Source organism: Aptenodytes patagonicus, chromosome 4, assembly GCF_965638725.1.
Source record: "Aptenodytes patagonicus chromosome 4, bAptPat1.pri.cur, whole genome shotgun sequence".
In the NCBI taxonomy this organism is placed as follows: domain Eukaryota; kingdom Metazoa; phylum Chordata; class Aves; order Sphenisciformes; family Spheniscidae; genus Aptenodytes; species Aptenodytes patagonicus.
Genome location: NC_134952.1, coordinates 66,565,550 through 66,585,729, shown reverse-complemented (window position 1 = coordinate 66,585,729; position 20,180 = coordinate 66,565,550). Strand labels below are relative to the sequence as shown.

At 44.7% G+C, this 20,180-nt stretch overlaps 1 protein-coding gene across 4 annotated transcripts in view; it reads right to left on the bottom strand.

Moving 5' to 3' along the window:
* Nucleotides 1–236: 236 nt before the first annotated feature.
* AFF1 (ALF transcription elongation factor 1) overlaps nucleotides 237–20,180 on the bottom strand; it is a 129,656-nt gene continuing 109,712 nt past the window's right edge. For all 4 annotated transcript variants that reach the window (XM_076337036.1, XM_076337040.1, XM_076337038.1 and 1 more), the window contains 9 exons: nucleotides 16,813–17,059; nucleotides 15,687–15,778; nucleotides 14,608–14,671; nucleotides 13,629–13,765; nucleotides 12,344–12,415; nucleotides 11,639–11,732; nucleotides 11,493–11,536; nucleotides 9,880–10,109; nucleotides 237–7,088 (listed from right to left, as the gene is read on the bottom strand). In XM_076337036.1, the coding sequence (XP_076193151.1) occupies nucleotides 6,967–7,088; nucleotides 9,880–10,109; nucleotides 11,493–11,536; nucleotides 11,639–11,732; nucleotides 12,344–12,415; nucleotides 13,629–13,765; nucleotides 14,608–14,671; nucleotides 15,687–15,778; nucleotides 16,813–17,059 (1,102 nt within the window). In that variant the 3' untranslated portion in view covers nucleotides 237–6,966. The remainder of the gene's footprint in view (nucleotides 7,089–9,879; nucleotides 10,110–11,492; nucleotides 11,537–11,638; nucleotides 11,733–12,343; nucleotides 12,416–13,628; nucleotides 13,766–14,607; nucleotides 14,672–15,686; nucleotides 15,779–16,812; nucleotides 17,060–20,180) is intronic.

The window sequence follows — 20,180 nt, the reverse complement described above, 5'->3', positions numbered from 1 at the left end:
ATGTGCGGCACAATCACACATTGCATGGCCACGTCAACCCTCACCTCTGAGCGAAGCTGCACCCAGGGACTGCGCTTGTGCAACTGTGTGTGAGCAGAGCACAGGGGAGAGTGAGACATTTCAGCTTCAGATCAGCGAAACAAGAAATTCTGCCTCCCCAGGCAGCTTGTTTTTCATTTCATCTTTACAATTTTGACCAACATCTTTTTCATCTGAAGAACTCAAAGACAAGCAAGTCAAAATTCATATTTTAATTTTTTATATATATATATACACACACACGCAGCAATTCATCCTCAGTACAGAAGACAAACAAACAAAAGATCTGTGGCACAATTTCTTTGGAGAGATTTTTTTTTAAACTTTTTTTTTTTTTAAGCTGTATCACAGATCTGCTTTTTGTCTTTTTCAAGGACTATAAAAGGTAGCTACTTCTTATTCACAGAAGCCTCAGAGTGTGGATTCAGTGCTGAAGCCAAACACATCAGTCTCCTCCCCTCGCCTATTTGCACATCTTTTCCCACTGGAGACTCCATTTTGCAAGAGGTTTGGCATCCTCATTTCTCCGTGGGGCTCTAAGACATCGCGCCTCTCCTGAGCCGAGGCCACTGCTGTGTCCCAGCACGTGAAGAGCTGCTGTGAGAGGGAGGACTGGTGCATCACTCCCCACGGGATAAGGACCATTTAAGAGATTTAAGACCAATGTTCCATGTTCAGGAAACCTGACAGTTGCTTTTTAAGGGCGCTTTCACTGAGAGTTGCAGATTTTATTTATGCTCTAAGATGATAAGTAAAGTGGGGTGAAAAAAAGAAAAAACCCAACCCTGTATGATAACAGTTGAAATAGAAATCCCACAGAAATGACCCAGAAATGCAAGGAGAGGGCGGCTGGCAGCTGAGCAGGCAGGCAGCGGCTTGACCAGCGTGCCACAACTCACATGCTGCCCGGAGACCCGATGACACAAGCCCTGCCAGCGCCCACGGCACTAACTGTATGTATTCATGTCGCAAAGAAAACGCTACTCACGAAACCTTCAGCTCCTGCCTTGCTTTGCAGATTGCATCTCCCTCACTCCCATTTCCCAGGGCCCTCCAGAAAAACAAGACAAAGCAAAAGCCTGACCCCAGATCGTAACTAGCTCTTCTCTGAACAGTGAGGAGAGCTCATGAGGAAGTTCAGAGCTTGCTGCACCTCGTGTAACAAGCAAAAAGGTGCACAGGTTGGAGTAACTTTCAGAAATACCTTTCAGCTGCCACAGACCACATACGGGCTGACACATGCCCTCTAATATTGAAAGAGAAAAAAGCTATTGGTTGGGATGCAGTTTTGCTGGCTCAACAGAAGCAGACAACATTGCTGTATTGCTATGATATGAAACGTTGGACCCAAAGAAAACCTTAATCTCAGCAATACTGAGTAGGAGAGGAGAAAAACCCAGTGGGAATTCCAGGAACCCTGTACCTTGACAAAACACATCACAAAACAGCAGTGATCACACACTGCCATCGTAACATGCACAAGTCCTCGTTTCAGGAACACAAAGTTTATGGAAACACATTCAGAAATGCTGATGATGGCCCAGGAACACTGTTCTTTTCAGGTAGTGACAGGGGTTACTAAAAGTGCAATTAATATAAAGAAAGCACAGGTTGCCAACGGGCTATTTCAGTGTTTGGAGAGCAGCATAGGGCTGAGAATCAACTTTAATGCAGCTGTTTTGCCAAAAGTAACATTTGTCTTTGAAAAGGGTAGGCCAAGCCAAAGAGAGAAAGCAAGCTAATCTATAATGTATAACAAGTCTCAAAATAAATTAAACATGGTTGCAAAATTAGGTTTGGTCAATAAAGGCTCAATAAATAAACAACAACAAAATATTATTGGAAAACAACCCCAAAATATTTTTGGCTGTTTTAGGCCAGGGGGCTGCTGCCCAGGGCAGAAAGCCGAGTGGGGCAGTCGACGCCTGCTGCAGCTCCACAGCCTCCTGCTCCCCCTTCTCCCTCCCTAGCTTTTGGATGACCTCCCTGCTGGCACATTGCACCTCCTTCCTCTGCATCCCTCCTTCTGCTCCCCATCTCCATCTCACCTCCAAAACTAACCCTCCTTGCTTTTGCCCCAAGCAAGGAGTGTGGGAACCATACCTTTCGGGGTGCAAGGGGGAAGGAAATGGTGGGACAGAGGACACGAATGACCCAGGAAAAGCAGCTCCACCCCAGCCAGCAGGCAGGACAGCTCGTGTCCAACTACCCCTCGCACCCCACTGAAACCAGAACAAAATTCACAGACGCTTAATCTACATATGTACGGCCACAACCACAAGCTATCCTCCCATGTTCTTTTCTTACCCTCCATGCATCTTGCAACGAGCCGGGGGCCGACCTGGTTTCATGCCACTTGAAACACTAATTGATGGCAGTGAACTGAGTCCCAGTCCCACCTCACCCAAGCAGATGCACCACCAAGCTCCTCCTGTCTAGTCTGTAGCTAAAAATCCCACCAGATGCTCATCTGGGGACATTTTACATTTCATTTCTTTTGACTAACTAGGCATTTTTTCCTTTTATTCTTACTTCAATACCGATTTTGCCATTGGGATTTTCGGCGTGCAGTGAAAAAGTGCACTGACCCCAAAAAAGTGTACATTTCTATATACAACATCTGTAATAGCAACATACCTAGTGGGCATTCAAACAGGTTCCAGAATCCTCTACAATTTACATACCACATTAGAAAACCACATCCATTATTAGCAAACATCTTAGGTGCAATGCCCGTTGCAGAAAGGACCTGAATTATACACACAAATTATATCACAATAGTGCATAGAGAGATGCAAAAATCATTCTTCCAAGGAACAGTTACATTGCCCGACATAAAACAAAAAGTGGGAGAAGCCCCAAACAAGAAGTGTAAGGCCATTGCAAAGAGATCACCTTGCACAACCAATGAGAAGGAGAGCTACCATGGGGCATGAAGTCCTGCGGGATTCCCTGAGGGAAATCCTCCTCGCAGCACTTCAGAAATACGTCCGTTAACTAGACCTGGGCAGACCCTCCTCCCAGCACCGAGCCCTGCAACACCTTTGTGGCAAATGCAGAGCAGTACGCTTCAGCCACCATTTCTGTGCCTTGTCTCTTTGTTTTCTTATTTAAGTTGTTCGACTGCATGAAATCAACCCGTGGGATTTTCCTGTCAGCGAGCGCTCAGAGCCAGGCTCTGCTGGCCTTCAGCGGCTGACCGCAGCACAGTCTTCCCCGAATCCATTTTGGGAGGACAGGAAGCAGATGTCTTGAGTCATGACCCTCCCGCCACTCTGAGCATCTAGATTTGCACCCATTCTTGTTCCTAAAGGAAAGGGCAAGGGGCGATGAACAGGGGAGCAATTGAAACAGAGACTTCTTGTACAGAAATTCATACTTAAACCTCATTCAGAAGGGAAACACTAAGACCATTCAGAGAGAAAAGGCAAATTACAATTTCTCTACAAGAAGCTGAGAACACGAGGACTCTTGCAACAACTAATAACAAATAGGCTACTTCATTTATTGTTTATTTCCCCATATGAATGAATCAACCATCTCGGAAACTCCATCACACACAGGGCAGAAAAAGTTATTTACAAGAGGGACATACATCCCCAAAATAAGTTTAAGATGTACAGATTTATAATGGGAACCAAGAGGGACGGGAGAGGACAAAACCAAAAACAAGGACATTGCAGTCAGACTTTGACTTTCAGTTACAGAAGAGATCTCCATCTCCATGTAAGTGGGGTTTTCAACTATTAAATAAATGGCATCTTAAAAATAGAACATTTGACAATTTCAACACATGTATTATTTCTTCTAAATAAATATTGCATGGAAATGATGCTGCTTTGCCACCATAGCTGCCTCCTCTCCTTCTGGGACTCAACCATCACCTCTGTTTTTCCTTGGATTCATGGTTTTGTTTCCTAATGGGAAATGCTATTTTCTCCACTTATGTTTTGGTTTGGGTTTTTTTTTTCCTTTTTTTTTTTTGTTTGGTTTTTGTTTTTTTAAAGGCCTGAACAGGCCCAAGTGAAAACGATGAGCATCTTTCCTAACCCTTTGCAGGCCTCTGACCCGGCTCAAGGTTGAAATATGATGGCTTTTTAAAAATTACCTATTATTTAAACAGTCTTCTCCATGACCTGAAACAAAACATAGCTTCCTGCTATGTAGCTTGGTACTGATGCTTCCACAGATCACTTTTGAAATGAGAGCCCCCAGATAGCCCCCCACGTGCCTGTGACACAAACTGCTCGTGATCTTGTTTCCTCCGAAGCCCGGGGGGGTTAGCCCTGGGAGCGGGAGCAGCCCTTGCACGACTGCCTCCGCACGGTAGCAGAGCACGTGCTGCCTTTTCCCAACTGTAAAGAAGCAAATGCCAGTAGTTCATCTGCCTTCACTGGGTGTCTTCTCACCGACTTTGCCCGCCCGATGCCCTTGCATGAGCTTTCCTAGGAGCAGGGCAACAGATTATCACTATCTGGGCAGCAAAGTGCCCAAAGGGCAGGTGAGGACAGGACCTGGTGCACCCACAGGCTGCACCAAGCTGGATGCAGGATAGGGGCAGCTGCATGCCCTGCCTTGCAGGTTGCAGCAGGCAAGCTGTGAGCAAGTGGCTCTCCGACGGGAACCTGGCCTGGCAGCAGGGAGGGAGATGGGTGTATGCGAAATGAAAGTACCGGGTGGACCCGCGTCCCTGCTTCACCTTACGCTTACCCCTAACACTCTGCTACAGTTCTTGCAGACTCCCACAGCAGTTTTCAGGTTCAATAAAGCTTGCTTCCTTCCTTCCTCCTCCTCAGCTGGTGATCCTAAAACTAGCTTTGCTTGAAGACAAAGTCAGAAGAAGGCATCGACCCACCAGTCTGGAATCGAGCTCCAAAGTGCATGTCAAGCTTTCAGGCCAGCTGGCCATCCCCGTGCTTCCTGAGAACAAAACAGTTAATGCTGAGCCTCTCTCTGTCCCTGGCTTACTTAGAGCAGTTGCTCCTCCACGGAGGAGGAGCACAAGTGAAGTTTGATAGATAAAACGGGGAAGGGGGGACATGGACCTTCCTTCCACTGGTTAGGACAGCTTATCCCTGAAATGCACTAAGGCTGTTAATAAAGTGAACATAAAAGGACAGTCCCTTGAAGGTGTGGGAAGACTCAGCCAGGATCCCGGCGGTCCTGCACTGCCAGGGGAGGCGAGAGGAGAGCTCCCTTGTGCTCAGGACTAGGGCAGAGCTGCAGCATGCTCCCACCAGCTCCTCCCAGAGGCAAGATGACTCCAGGCTTCCCCATGGCAGGGGCCATTTCTACAGAAACTACTTTTGGAAATGTAGACCTTTTGCTGATATTTATTTACTGTCCATTTTCGTGAGCCTCAAAATCACGAGCAGGTATTTTACAAAGAGGATACTGCTGCACACCTGCAGACCTGTTCCTCCATTCTGAAGTTATGTGGAAAAGGGAGCTAATTCTTTCCTGCAAGCACAATTATTTTGGGATACTATCCTTCTCTTCACCACTCCCACGGGTCTGTCAGAGATACGGCAAGGGATGCGAGAGGGGACCAGAGAGCTAAGGCACACTATTAGATACGAGGATGGCAGGATGCTGCTGTCACACAACAGGAAATCTTTGGGTAGAGAAGGGTGTCTTCTTACTGAATATGTGAATGTCGCGGATGCTGCCTTCACTGTTACTGTCACCTGCAAAATAGCAATTTCAAAAAGGCAGCTCCTGACAAGGAAAAAATGCTTGCAAACAGCTAATTATTCCCTTTCGTGTTCCCTTGATAGATTTCTAAGTCACTGGGCCCATCCTGTAGTTTGGTTGAGAAAGAGCACATGAGTTATCTCCCACATGAAGGATGCCCTACCTTTGGTACCAAATCCTGCTCTTAGATATTCACCGAGACCAGCAACGGCTGCAGGCAAATATCCAGATGCAAAATTTGTCTTATTCAGCCACTTAGTCCCTCCTTAAACAGAAACGATTCCTCCCCATGTAAGCTCTCAGACTCAGAACAATGTCCAAGCAATCACAGTGACCCAGTACAGTTGTCCACCCCCACCCATCGAAATGACAAAGAGCAACCGGACAAGGAGTCCTCAGTGTAAGCGACGTCCCTCCACTGCAGAAGAGAGGCAGAGCTGTTTCCAACCACACCTGGTCATTTTGCCACCCCAACTGTGTTTGACTTACAAGGCTTAAACCGAGCAAGACCCTAAATAACATAGTTTGAGTGCTAAGGGCATGTGTGTGCGTGAGTGCACGGCAAGGAAGAGGACCAAAGCAGCCGTGACTTAAAAAGTGAATTTGCAGCACTGAAGGCAGTGGCTTCCCCCGATTCTCAGGACAGCAGCTGGCTCACAAATGCAAGAGGGTGAGGTTGGAAAGCAGGCAAGGCAGACCACTTTGCTGTTTCTATTGTAACATAATGCTGTTCGGTGCTGATGAGGTTGCTACTTGCCGTCTGAGGAACAAAGACACCAAAAAGATTGCATCTGTGCTTGCAAAAACACTTCTCTGATGTCTTCTGGGCACACGACTGTTGCAGACTGTAGGATGTTGCATAATAACCTCTGGAGGCAGATTTCCTTCTTATCGGCACTTCTTCATGTGTGATTATTGTCCTGCTGGTTATTTGTAATAGAAATGTTTATAGACCATCAATACCTTGAGCCATTCAGACAATTCATTGCACTTCGTCGTTTTAAAGGAAGGTGCCATCAATGCTGAGGCTTTCCTCCATCTCTTCTTTTTCAAGGCAGCAAAGCGCTACCCTAAAAACACAGTTCAAAGTTTTTCCAGTGTAACCAGATTCCTTCCACCTTGATTTATTTTCCCTTGCAGGTGCTTTGTATCCAATGATTCAACAAGTTAGGCTGTTTCTGAGGCTTCAAAAGTGCAAAAAAGTTCAAGGTACTTAACCACCTTGAGCACCAGTTAAGGCGTATTTGTTTCCAGTCTCAGCCACTGTAAACCCTGTCTAGTGTAGTGTATCAGTTCGGTCATGCTACTGTTCAGTGCCAGAGCGCACGTCGCTGTGCTGAGTTCAGCAAAAAACTCTGGAAAAAGGGGAGGGAGAGAGAAAACATTTGGTTGGTTTCACACAACAGGCACGTCTGACAGGCGAGTGGGCAGCGAGGAGTGACCACAGCAGCACACTGTCAGTTGGCAAGTCCAGTTAAACACATTGTTAATGTAGAGAGCTCAGCAATATTAGAAAGCTGTGAAGCATAACAAGCACATGAGGCAGGGCACGTGAGAGGAAAACGCACTCACACACGCATACACACACTGAACCGCTTCCCCAGGTGCTGGCTTTAAAAGGACATCGAGACTCCATGGTAGGTGGACAAAAGTTTGGGTGTTCACACCCCAGTCCCCGCTGCGTGCTTCCTCCAGATTTTAAACAGGCCAAATCTGAGTGTCTTTCTGAGTGATGTGCCAAAGCACACACAGCTGCCATCAGACTGGTCCCTTTCCTTCATCCATCCTCAAACCTCGGAGACATCATGATTTCTCAACTGAACAGGTTTAAAAATTTGTATAGCTTGCCAGGCTACACAGCTCTGATTTGGGTTGCTTAAAGCTGGGCACGTCAGGCAGATTTAACAGAGTCCTCCTATCCTGCCATCAACTTCAGGCTCCGTGCTCCTCCTCCCGCATGGGCAGGAGATGGCTCTTGCAGCATATGTGAACCTGCCGGGAGGTGCCAGCAGGCCGCACGCCCTGCTCTGTGCTGGCAATCATCTGTGCAGGTGACAGCGAGTTACAGGAAATTATCACACCTATTCCTTTCCAGTCACCTTTCCAAGAATTCCTGCATGACCTGCCTTCCAGTGACATGGGCTTGTCCCAGACCCTCTGTCCCTCCAACCTCGATCATGTTGCCAGGTACCTTTTCAGAAACTGGCCATTCTCAGCTCTCCTTTTTTACACATAAAGATTGAACCTGGAGGCTGAAAATTTCTGCTTGGCTGTTCAAGAAACTCTTCAGAAGCAGAGAGCACACCACCTTCATTCTAATACTTTCCAATTCAGAAGCAGAGAATACATTTCGCCTGATTTTCCCGTTTTTGTTTACAAAATGAGTATCCATTCCCTCCATGGGGAACAGAAGAGCTGTAAGCAGAGACAAGGAGTCCAAACCCCCTGCCTGAGCAAATGGAAGATAATCTGATCTGTGACCACAGCACCATCTGAGAGGAGAGTGACTTCACATGCACGCGTGCAACCTCAGCTTGTCCTCACTATGGGCGATCAGAGGCCGGAAGACAACCTGTTACAGCCTCATGATCCATGGTGCTGCCCTGAATTATGGCAAGGAGCTGGGTCCTGCGCTGGAAGCACCTGGCTGTGGACCCGCCAGAAAGCACTTCAGCTCTGCACAAGTGACTCAGACATCAGATACAACTAACTGCTTTCCGCTAACTTATGACTTCCCTGTTTAAGGGAACTCGATAGCTGAAGGCCACTGCTCTTTCCTCTTCTTATGCTCTATGAATTGCATAAAAGAATGAAGGATGTGGCCTTTTTTTTTAGTTTTATGTACTCACTCTCCGTACCTCTTAGCATCTGTACATTACACTGAATTATTGACAAGTTCCAGTTCTGAAACTCATCCACTGTCCTGAACAGTGACAATAACTGCCAAGCCTACATGAGTATTCACTGTTCTCCTGCACAGATCTACTCCCTTGGGAGTATTTACTACCCCCCAGCCATCATTCCCCTACATTAAAATGGCAACACAGAGCAGGTTTTAAATTTAGTCTTGATTGATGCAAGATTGTGCTCAGGCTGCCCTCCCACAGGTTTTTCTCCATGACTCATTCCTCTTATGCGGCTTACCAGCAGCATCCACCGCTCCTTCTATGTGACAGTCTTTTATCAGCCTTTTGAGGATATAATCCAAGATACTACACATGAATTGCTGCTGCGAGCACAGATTTGCTCAGAGGACAGCCAACGATGGAGTTACTTTATTCAAAGGTGACTTGCAAAGCCTTTCAAATTTCAGCAACTGCCTCATTAGTGTGAGTATTTTTACAGCCTTCCAACAATTCAGCCAGGCACATCATGCTTATTTTCTTTTGCAAGTTTGCCAACAGATCATGGCAATACATCCCTTCGCCCACAGTAACTCACAAAACTTTGTATTTTATGAAAAATGACACTGCAAATGCCATGTGGGATGGCAGGTTACAGACTGAACTGCACCCGCTCTAGGGCTTTTGCTTATTCACCATTGCTTGTACCACAGGACAATACAACATTGTTAACAACAAAACTGTAAAATAAAAAAAAGTAGCAGCAATTTTAGGATATGCTGCTGACTGGTCACGTGCCCAGCAAGGACTCCAATTCAAGTGCTGCTCAGCTCCTCTGTTACGGACAGAAGCCAGCTTCACCATTTTCAAGACAAAAATACCTGGAAGTTTGACAAACAAACTAAAACACAAGGCTACAGGCCAAAAAGCTGTTTTTAAAGAAAGCAAACCAACTCAGAAAAGCTAAGCGCCCCAAAGGGAAAAACAAACAGCAAAAACACCCTTCTACTTCTTGTGTTACCAAGAAGCGAGTTGGCTGGTTTCCTGCACTTGATACCTGCATCTCTTAGCTCTTAAACATTTGAGGATGCCAAGACAACCTTTTAATTGGAACACTCATCAATATATCACCATCAAGTATCTCTGCCAATAACCTGCCAATATGCCATAGCTGTCTATTTCAACGTATTTAACGCTTTGATCTTTAGGTATGGTGTTTGCTACCCTGAGTGTTAGGATTTAAGCAAGTACATACACATAACCACAACACGTAAGACAGAAAAGCCAGAGGGCAAAAACTTACCCTTATTCTTCCTGGCCAGTGCATCAGCCCGTTCCCAAATATCATACGCATAGAGGATATAGGAAGTGATGTTGACATAGGAAGAGGTGACGCTTGGGATATTATAGGGGACAGTGATTGAAGAGCCAATGCTGTTGCCACTGCTGTTGGTAGCATTTGATCCTGGCTGAGAACTCACAGAACCGGCAGGAGAGGGCATTGGAGAAAGAGGAGAAGGCATGCCTGTGCTTCTGCAGGAGAAAGAAACACCATCATGAATGTTTAACTTCGGAGTTAAAAGTCTTGCCACAAGACTATCTTATGCCAGGAGCTATCCGGTGTCATCCAGGCCCGCAGTATGGAGTGGAGTGTTGAAAATAGAGATGTGTTCAGCTACGTAACAAGTAATTGTCCTTCGAGTGCAAGACCAAGGTTTTTGAAGTGATTTGTGACTCTAAGGACTTCTCTTGACAAAAGAAAATGCGGGACCAGACATCAGAAAGGGCCACCCATCCACCTTCCAAAATCTACATCTACTTGTGGAAGCCTTCACCAGATTACTTAAATGTGTTTTCCTAATGACTTCCATTTCAGGCATGCTGAAGCTCCCCACCTATGGAGGCTGGAGCTTTCTGACAGCTAGTCAAAGCAGCCAGGTCAGCCTACATACACTTATTTATAGACATAGGGAAGCTAAATGCAGTCAGCTGCCCGCCTTCCAGACACAGGCTGGCTTCATCACATCGCTTCACCCCCACCACTTCACCCAACCTAATTTTAGTCACTGGTATGAGAGGGCCTCCACCACTGCTCCTGGGAGACCATTTACTTTCCAATAAACTATACTGTGCAAGGTGGCGGAAAAATAACTGGAATTTCAGCATCACTATTAAAGACCAAACAACCCTCTCTCAACCACGGAGTTTAAAAGGGACAGACGTGGAGCCGGGTAGCTATCTGCCAAATGCAATTACCACAGCACACAGAAAATCTTTCTTACTCATTGTCATTAAAACACAGGCCCAGTCTGCTGGGCATCGGGTCAAACACTTATGTGACAGCTTGCCTTTTACTTTTGCTGCCACATACACAGCAACACTGCTGCAGATACATAGAATGGACAAAATGCTGAATAACTCACAAATTAGAAAATTAGTTTCTTTTTCTTAATTGGTGACTGAGCTAAAGAGAAAAATATTAAAGTATCACCTCAAAGTTATGCTACCACAGGGTGAAGGCATAACCCTACTGGACAGTGGCTAGGGAGATGGGGATGGTATCCCATTAAGCCTCAAGGGATCTCTAACAGAACAAAGATGACAGCAACAGGGGCTCTGAAACAGCATAGTGACAATATCTTCCTTGCTCCTCTGACCTGCTTCTCTGGTGGAGAACTGCTCTGCTTGATACACAGTAACTCTGGACCTCATAACAAAAACCCTTTCCAATGAAAAAAGACAGGAAAGAGAGAGCAGAAACATACTCAGGCCCCCTTAACAGTATGATTTCAGGTGGCAAGAAAGAGCGAATGGTGAGGCACTCTCAAATGCAGCTTGCAACTCAAATACTCCGGCTACTGTTTTCACTCACACCCCTTATAGACACATTACAATGTATGTATTTTTAAATCTTACCTTGCAACACACGGAGAAGGTGCTTGTGTTACTCTGGAAGAATTCTGCAGCAAGGAATAGAACTCTTGTTAAGTTTGTGCTATTCAGCCAACATCAGTAACTACCGCAGCCATCCAGCCGGTAGTTTAGTAATACGCGTGCCCTACCTTGAAGTGGTCATTCAGGATCCTGGAATACTTTATTGCAGTGTCTTTTTTGTAACGAAACATTGCCATGTGCAGAATGGACTGGCAGCGCATGCTGTGAACAGAAACACACCCAAGCATCAGTGTTCACACTCACTGCTGCCTGCTCAGCAGTCATCAGCCTTGTGGGACGGAGGCAGGCACACATCAGCTGTACTGCAAAGTCAAGAAAGCTCAGAATTTCTTCTTCTGCTCATCTTAAAAAAAACTCTGTGAAAAAAAATCACAAGGGGAAAAAAAAAAACAAACGAGGAAGGGCCAAGTCTGGTCTTTTATATAAACAGGTGCCCAGACTCCTGTAGGTGCCACAGGCTGACTAAGCCCCCATCCAGAAGTGCCTCAGCTATGTTCAGCTACAGCTTCAGTTACACGGCTCAAACATGGGCAGCCAAATCGCATTCTTTCACCTTAGGTGAAAGCCCTTATGCGCTCTCAAGTTACAAGCAGATCAAATTTTAGAGCCTGTGCCTTCCACGTGTGGTCCCTTGTGATATCCCAGCTCACTTTAGAGATGTTCCAATTCATTCTGGGTTTTATATTGTACTTTTTTTCCTTGCAGAACTCTGATTCCCATTTAACTCATTCCTTCACCCCTGAAAGTAATGGGTCTTTCACTCTATCAAGTCTAAAAACAGAATAAGAAGGCACAGCAAAACAGTTACGCACCATAACACGGCAAAGATTTTTGCATGTGAAGATGCTGAGGAGTCCATAAAAGGTTTCAATGTCATGGTGAATCTAAGGAAACAAAATAAACAGAATCTTGTCAGCCATCAGTACTCTGAAGTCTCACTGTTTATGAAAAACCAGTGCATGCTGTTATCTCAAACACTGGTCCAAAAGTCAGGAAACCTGCCCTGAGTTCTTACTCCTGGCACCAAGTGCTTTGTATGATCTTGAGCAGAGGACTGTGTCTCAAAATGCCTTGTTTTCCACGCAGCGGGAACAGATGTGGCCCCGTATGCGACTCTCTCTCCTTTTACACTGATTAACAGGCAACATCCCTACAAGTAGATGCCCCCCATGGGCCACCTACAGGCCTGGGGCCCAGAAGAGGTGCCTCCAGTACTGAAGGTGAAATATTAATTCAAGTGTTTCTGGATAAGACAGACATGTTAGTGGAAATGTTTCTTTTGGAAAACAAACAAGCAAATCTCCTTTTTGAAAACAAAGCAAGAGCATCTTGGAAATACAGTCCATCAAGACTAGAAATCAAACAATGTAATTTAAAAAGTTTGAAGTCTACCACAAAAAGAAAACCTGACAGCTGTTTCAGCTCTAAGGCAGGAAGTCAAATCAGCTCTCGAAAACACTCACATAACCTGTAATTTCAATATGAATAAACTGATACCTGTCTCTCTTCTATCCAATACATGGTTCCTTGGGTTGCACTGTCTATATATGTCACACTATCTACATACATCTACTATGGCTGCGAAACTAAATGAGGAAGGTTGCTAAGAGAAACCCCAATAAAGTGTACTGGTAGAAAGACACATGGGAAAAACCAGTAAAACCTGCCTTCAATCAAGCTGCAAGACCTTTGGGGCACAAACTGTTCTTCCACACACTATGTTGTTGCTTTGCTTTTTTTTAACTGAAATACTACTGAGCTCGCATGCAAAAGCAACTTCAGATCTGGATAAAGTAAAAAGTCCTTCATGTCCTTGATTGTCATAACCAGTGTCCTCTGGTGTACCTCAGCTGCAAGGCTCAAATGCTGAGGAGGACATGGTAGCTACAGCTACTTCTTCTGATGAGCAATGCTGAAACGTTTCGAAGGATTTGTCTCTGGTGCCTCTGGATGGTCTGTCTGTCTCGTGCTTGTACAGCAACCTGAATTCTGCTCCATGGTGGGAATCCAGAGCTGCCACAGTTGCAAACAGGCAATGCAACTAACCCTTCCCCTCCAAACATGCTGCCTAACCATCACGCTTTGAAAACCGCTTACTTGATGAGATCTATGGTGTCGCTGAATATGCTGTAAGCTGATTTAGGCGCTGGTGCATCCGATTCCAAGGCAATCCCATATTCAATGAAGGAAAGGGCAGCATCTAGGTATTGAAAGGCCTTTCCAGTCTTGTCAGTCTATTGGGAAGAAAATTCTCATTTTTAGACTACGACAAAAACTACTCTCAAGTGTACCTCAAATTCCTTTTTTCTCCCTAGTTAGGCAGGATTTGGAGAAAGAAAAAGATGCAAGTCAGGCCTCCGGGTGATAATTAAAGGGTTCTCAGCAGAACCCCTAATGTGGTCCCAGTCACCAGCTTTGTGTGCTCTGGCTATTTGTGTATCTTCCTCTTGCTCACTGTTTTCCTCAAGTAGTTTATTATCTTCAAATTTTTTGGATATTGTTGTCTGGTCTTGGAGGCCTGCCTCGTGAAAGGCAGATAGAGCTTTCCCACTGCAGTATCCCCTCACTTCATTTTCACAGGTAAATGGCAAGTAGCAAATGTACATTATCTGACTGAGCAATAATTAGCAAAAAAATACGTTCAGTCATGCACACTGTTAAACTGCACAGCAGAAAAAGCCAGTTACATCTGCAAAGGGCAATTCCAAGTCTTGTTCACCAGCAACATAATTACCGTCAGGATCCTGACATTTCAGAGTAAACTGTCTTAAAACTAACTGTTCCAGCTATCTTCCAAGGACTTTGTGATAGCTCTGCAAAGCAAACAGGCCTGCTAACCTCAGAGAACATCAGTTCTGAATCCTATTCTCTAGGCATATTCTCTAGATGTGTTTATAACAAAGGGAAATGTCTGAACATTTGGCAAATAAAGACAGCCTCCCCAGATATGACTTGAACATACTCCAGTATGGAGCATGGAAATAATGTTAGCCAGCGAATCTTATTCACATGCACTCAGTTACAAGGTCTGAATGCAAGAGCTGGTTAACATTTCTAACACAGGGCCAAGACTTACCATTGCATCAGCTTTGTGCTTCAGCCTCTTGGCCTCTTCTATATAGTGTTCCATCGGATGCTGTCTGAATTGGGGATAGAGAGAGGAAAAACAGAAAACAGAGAAAAAGGGTAGGATAATTATCAATTTTACCTTTGTATCTAGAGGATGCTATGAGTCCAAACATCCTATTTTGGTAAGCCTGTTACAGCCTTATCAAACACACGTTACAATTATGATAGTCACTAAATGAATGTTGTCTGCATGTTCAGAAATACACATCAGCTGAATGCACAGATAAAATGAATTGATTTCTTAAAAAATGTATGTTAGAATAAAATTGAAAACTTACATTTTGAAATAAAAAACCACCAGAGATTAGGCTACTATGAAGCCAAGTTTACTTCTTCGCTCCCATGGAAAGATAGTAGTTATGTGATCTCCTATCATTCCTCAAGTACAATACCACAAATACATTTTGATTGAAACATATAGTAAACTTTGCAGTACCACACACTCATCTCAGACCAAAAGAGCTTGTATTCAAGTTATCTACTTACAAGAGATATGGTCACCAAGGCTTCTACAGGTCTGGGTCTCAATCAACACATAAACGATTATCAAGTTGGACCACACATTTTTGTGCACTAGGATAATCTATTCACCGTACAAATGGCACACAGCCACCTGTGCACTAACAAAACAAGCAAGTAAAGAGTCATGCCCTCTCAGAAAAAGTCAGTTGCCTGCCCAGCATCTTGTCACAGAGGAGTTTGCCACTTGTCAAGACTGAGATGAATCAAAACCCATCACTTGTAGGCAGGCACAAGAGACACCTCCTCTCAGAGTTAAAAAGTACCTAATTTCTAGGGTAGCTTCCCTCAAACCAAGAACTGTTGTAATGAGACCTTTGCTTTGTGGTGGGCGGGGTAAGTGCCAGGCACGAGAAGGCAGTACAGGGCAGGTCCCAGACATCTCTTCCTCTCTCTTTCCTCCCAGAAGACGTGCTCATTAAGAAGCAGAAGCCAGGGTGGCTGCAGGGCCAGCCTTGCCTGGTGTCTTCAGAAAGTACAGATGAGGGGTGTAAAACAAAAACTTACTTTTCAAACTTGAGCTGAGGTCTCCTTGGCTTGGAGGTACCATTTGGCAAAGAAGGCACTGGGAAAGGATTTGTGACATCCCCTGCAGATCCCTGAAAAACCACAGAGTAGAGATAAAGCTGGTTAGAGAGATATGTCTAAACCAATTCCAAAGCCTGGCTTTCCTAAATTTCAAGAGAAAAATGTTTATTTGTCCCAGGCATGGTCTATTCTCCAGGCTCTCCTGCTCTTCTTACCTTCTTCCCCAGCACCCCCTCCAATAATGGAAATGGAAACTTGGCTTCTTACCTGACTGGTAGTAAGGCTTAATACCATTTAAACTTTTCCCAAGCATGGAGAAATTAAATACAAGGTTTCCTTGCACAATGACTAAGATAGCAGTAAGGCTGCAAGCAGCACATCTTTCACAGCCACTAGCCAAGGCAGGAATGGGTAATACCCACTCACACTTATTTCCAGCTTAACCACACAGCAATTGCTGATTCTCCATTACCAACTACATTATCATGAAAAAGCAAGCAATTAGAAGCCAGTTAATACAGCATGCACAGTCTGGCTTAACACACACCCAGCAACATCCTAGACCACACACACCCAGCCACTAGTAAACAGCAATATAATTAAATTTTATGACCCAAAAATGCAAATATCCAGCTACAAGGATCATTAGCAATTTTGTAAGTAGGCTATAAAACCTTATACCCAGGTTGCAGTCAAAAACACAGGTTGCTTGTTTCTTATTTTTAAGCAATCCACTCTTTCTTTTTGTAAACACACTTATTTTTATGCCAATATTGTACTTGCAGTTGCCTACAGTCAGAAACAGTTACTACCATAAACATGATTATCTTGCCTTTAGTTTTTACATGGTCACCCCTTCTCACTATGTTTCACTGGTGAGATGAAAACAGATGATGGAAAGTCAGCAGAGAAGTTACAATGCAGGCTTTCGGGCTAGCAACATATGGTCACAGATAGCCATTAAAGGGGCAAAAATGCTTCAAAGAGCTTTCTCTGGCAGCTGGTTTATCTTCCTTTTTAATATCCTCAGAGCATGTTTCTAAAGCGAATCACACAGCACCCATGGGTCGCAGGAAACATCCTGCCAGTTATAATGGAAACCTACTTTGATGCCCTTCGACAGTTCAGTGTGATCTCCCTCCACTTTCTTGTGCTTGGAGAACAAAGGATCCTTGTGGTTGTTCTTGTTCCTGGCAATGTTATCCATGGCAGGCAGCTCGCCGCTCTCACTACTAGGTCTCTTTTGGGCCATCTTGGTTGACTTTGGTGCAGGATGTGCAGGAGACATGGGTGGCAGTGGCGGGGGTAGCAGGAGATCTTTCTTCTGGGTTTCAAAAGAAGCTTTTGATGCTCTGGAGATGGAAAGCAAATTCAGCAATTGGGATGAATATGGTGTACATATAATGTAGGGATTTTTTAAAAACTTAGTTACATCATATACCAATTCTGTTTAAATTTCTCTGGAAGTGTGAGATGATTTGTTAACATAAAGGATCCAACAAAAGCAAAATGAAACTTCAGGGATTTCATCATGCATTAGATACCACATCTTCACCTGTCAACAGCATACAAGCAAGTTGCTTTTCAGGTAGGAATAAGCCTCAGGATTTGTCGTTGGAGTAAAGACTTGCAACCACAATATCAGGAAGTTGCAAAAAAGGCATTCCTCCAACACAGCCCCTTTTCACTGAAAGAGGGAGAGAGGTAATTACAGCGAATAAAATCCCTGGGACACATCACCCAACAAGGCAAATGAACTGCAACACTGCCTCTCTCTCCCCATTATGGCAGAAGATACCTTCTGTGGTCAGAGATACTAACCCTGACACTTAATCCTGTACGTGCTTTGAAAGAATTAAACTGAGTGGTTCCTCTAAGACTTGGCAGCTCAACTAGACAACACTTACAAAGTCGAGAGGATTCAAGTGAGAGAGACTTAAAGTGCTGTGCTTTTAAATGGCAGAGACTAACACATTTAATAATACAGTGGCATATCAGATTTCTGATCATCTGAAGTTAGGATTACCAGGGAACTCCAGCAGCTCTAAGCAGAACCAAATAGCTCTAAACCTTGTTTCACTACTGCTCATTTACATAATTTTTATTCAGCTTCTCAAAGTTTCCAAGAAAACACTGAGCACTGAATCCCAACTCATGGACTGCAACATCAGAAGAGGAGGAAATTAAGGTAAACCCAGTAAGAAGACTGAAGCATGACGTTGCACATCTTGCTTCATTCTACTGTGCATGGGACAGTCCTCTCCCCTCTTCCACAACCCACTTTTCCCATGGTACAGTCCCTACTCACCGCACACATGCTCCCTAGCTTCACTACCTTAGTACAGCTGATGCTCCAGAAAGGACTACTTTACACAGAGCACAGCAGCATCCCCTGACATGATCCAGAGCCCTCTCTCCCCAAAAATGCATCCTATCCTTCCCACTCCGAAAGCCAGAACATGGCTAAAAGGGGTGCTCGTTTTCACTGAGAAAAAGGGGGGAAATGAACCCTAGAATTAAAGTCCTTCCATTTTTACCACAGCTGAAATATCTCTTCACCCAGCTAAATGTTAGCCCCAATGTCTCAGTGCTTTAAGAGTATATCAGTGCTTTCTATGCAGAAAAGCAGTTTACTCATATTGTCAGGACACAAACCTCAATGCTACATACCAATCCAAGTCAATACCTCAAATTCCAGCTACAAGCAAGCAGGAATTGAATGCAGTAGCCCATGACTGACGCACGAGCCTCCCCTCTCGGGAACACTGTCCATTTGAAGACATGCTCTCGGAAGCATTCGCTCTAGCAAAGACCTAGCCAAAATGCTGGCAGTTCACTGGTATACAAATTATGTGGTAAGTTTCAGCAGATCTACAAGAAGCACTGCAAATGCTCTGCTGGAATAAATTAGAAATTCCTGGACATAAAGGCCACCTGAAATTCCAGACAGAGTTGCGATTCAAAAGGCACACTGGTTGTGTGTCCGTTAGGTCACATACAAAAAAGACAAAGACAACAAGATAATTTTAGCAGAGAAGGGAAATGCTCCCTACCCCTACCCACCTATACATACAAATCTGTTTTCTGGACTGGGCTTTGCACATTTCACCCCTATACAAATTTGGGCCAGTCACAGTGAAAAGCCTATTGGCACTGTGGCATCTTGGTTTGGTTAGAGAAAGGGGGAGCTGCATATCCACGTGCTTCTGAAGCATCCCAGTTCAGCAGCCTTGCACGGCAGCAAGGTGAAAAAACAGAGCTCTGCAATATCCATCACATCCACCTCTGTGTTCTCAGCTGGGAGAAGACAGGTCCCACCTAGCGCAGACACCGTGTGCATCAGCAGCCAGCCAGTAAGTGCTATTCAAAGCCTGTAACCAGTGACAGCAAAAGCAGCTGAGGGAGCAGACAGTATCAGCATTAACACCTCACTTTTTTCTTTCAGCAGGACCTGTCCAATTAAGTAAACAGCAATGATCACCAAGTCAAAATTTATGGACATACAGTTACACTTAGTACGATATCCTTTCCAGAGAGGCTGCCAGAACTCTCTCTGCTGTGGACATGATTGCTCAGTCACAGGAACGAGAGTCACGACTCCCAGGCCACCCTTTTCAGCTATTTCACCTGTTCGCAGCAGGATTCTGAGCAAGCAACTCAATTTGTCTGCACCTCAGTTTCTCCATGTGCAAAACGTGTTCACATCTTCTCACCTTACAAAGACTAAGAGTTTTAAATGCATGTAAAGTATCATGAATCTGATAAAAAGCTTTCTGCTGCTTCCCATGCAGTGAGAGCACAAACTTCCCCAAAGTAAGTATGACAGCAGAACCCAGAATGAGGAGGACATAGGCGAACAAAAAGAAGTTCATAGAACCATAGAATGGTTTGGGTTGGAAAGGACCTTTAAACACCTAGTCCAGCTCCCTTTTTAAAAGCATATTAAGGCTAGGTCCATTTCTCATGAAAGCAGAAATAACTGATACTTGAACTCTCAAGGCTTACTCACCTAGAATTACAGAACAGAATCATAGAATAGTTTGGGTTGGAAGGCACCTTTAAAGGTCATCTAGTCTAACCCTCCCTGCCGTGGGCAGGGACATCTTCAACTAGATGCCAAGTTCTCTTGCCATCCCCAGAAACCCCTAAACTATCATAAAGAACAAGCATATGCCACTCCCCACAGAACAGCTGCCACCTCCCAGATCATCTAGGGCAATCATCTGCTGACAGATTACCACCACTGTAGTTTGGAGAAGGGGAAATGACTCCTGCATCTCAGCAGGCAGGCAGCCTACCACACTGCGACTCAAACAACATATAATTTTTTTGCACAAATCTGTTTCATGTATCTGATCTGAAAGACAGCAGTGCAAATGGTTGCCCACCAGCTTAGAAGGAAAAGTAGTATGGGCACAACTGGCAATTAAATTTCTTGCAGCTTAAACATCAGAGCATGCAGCAACGTAAGCT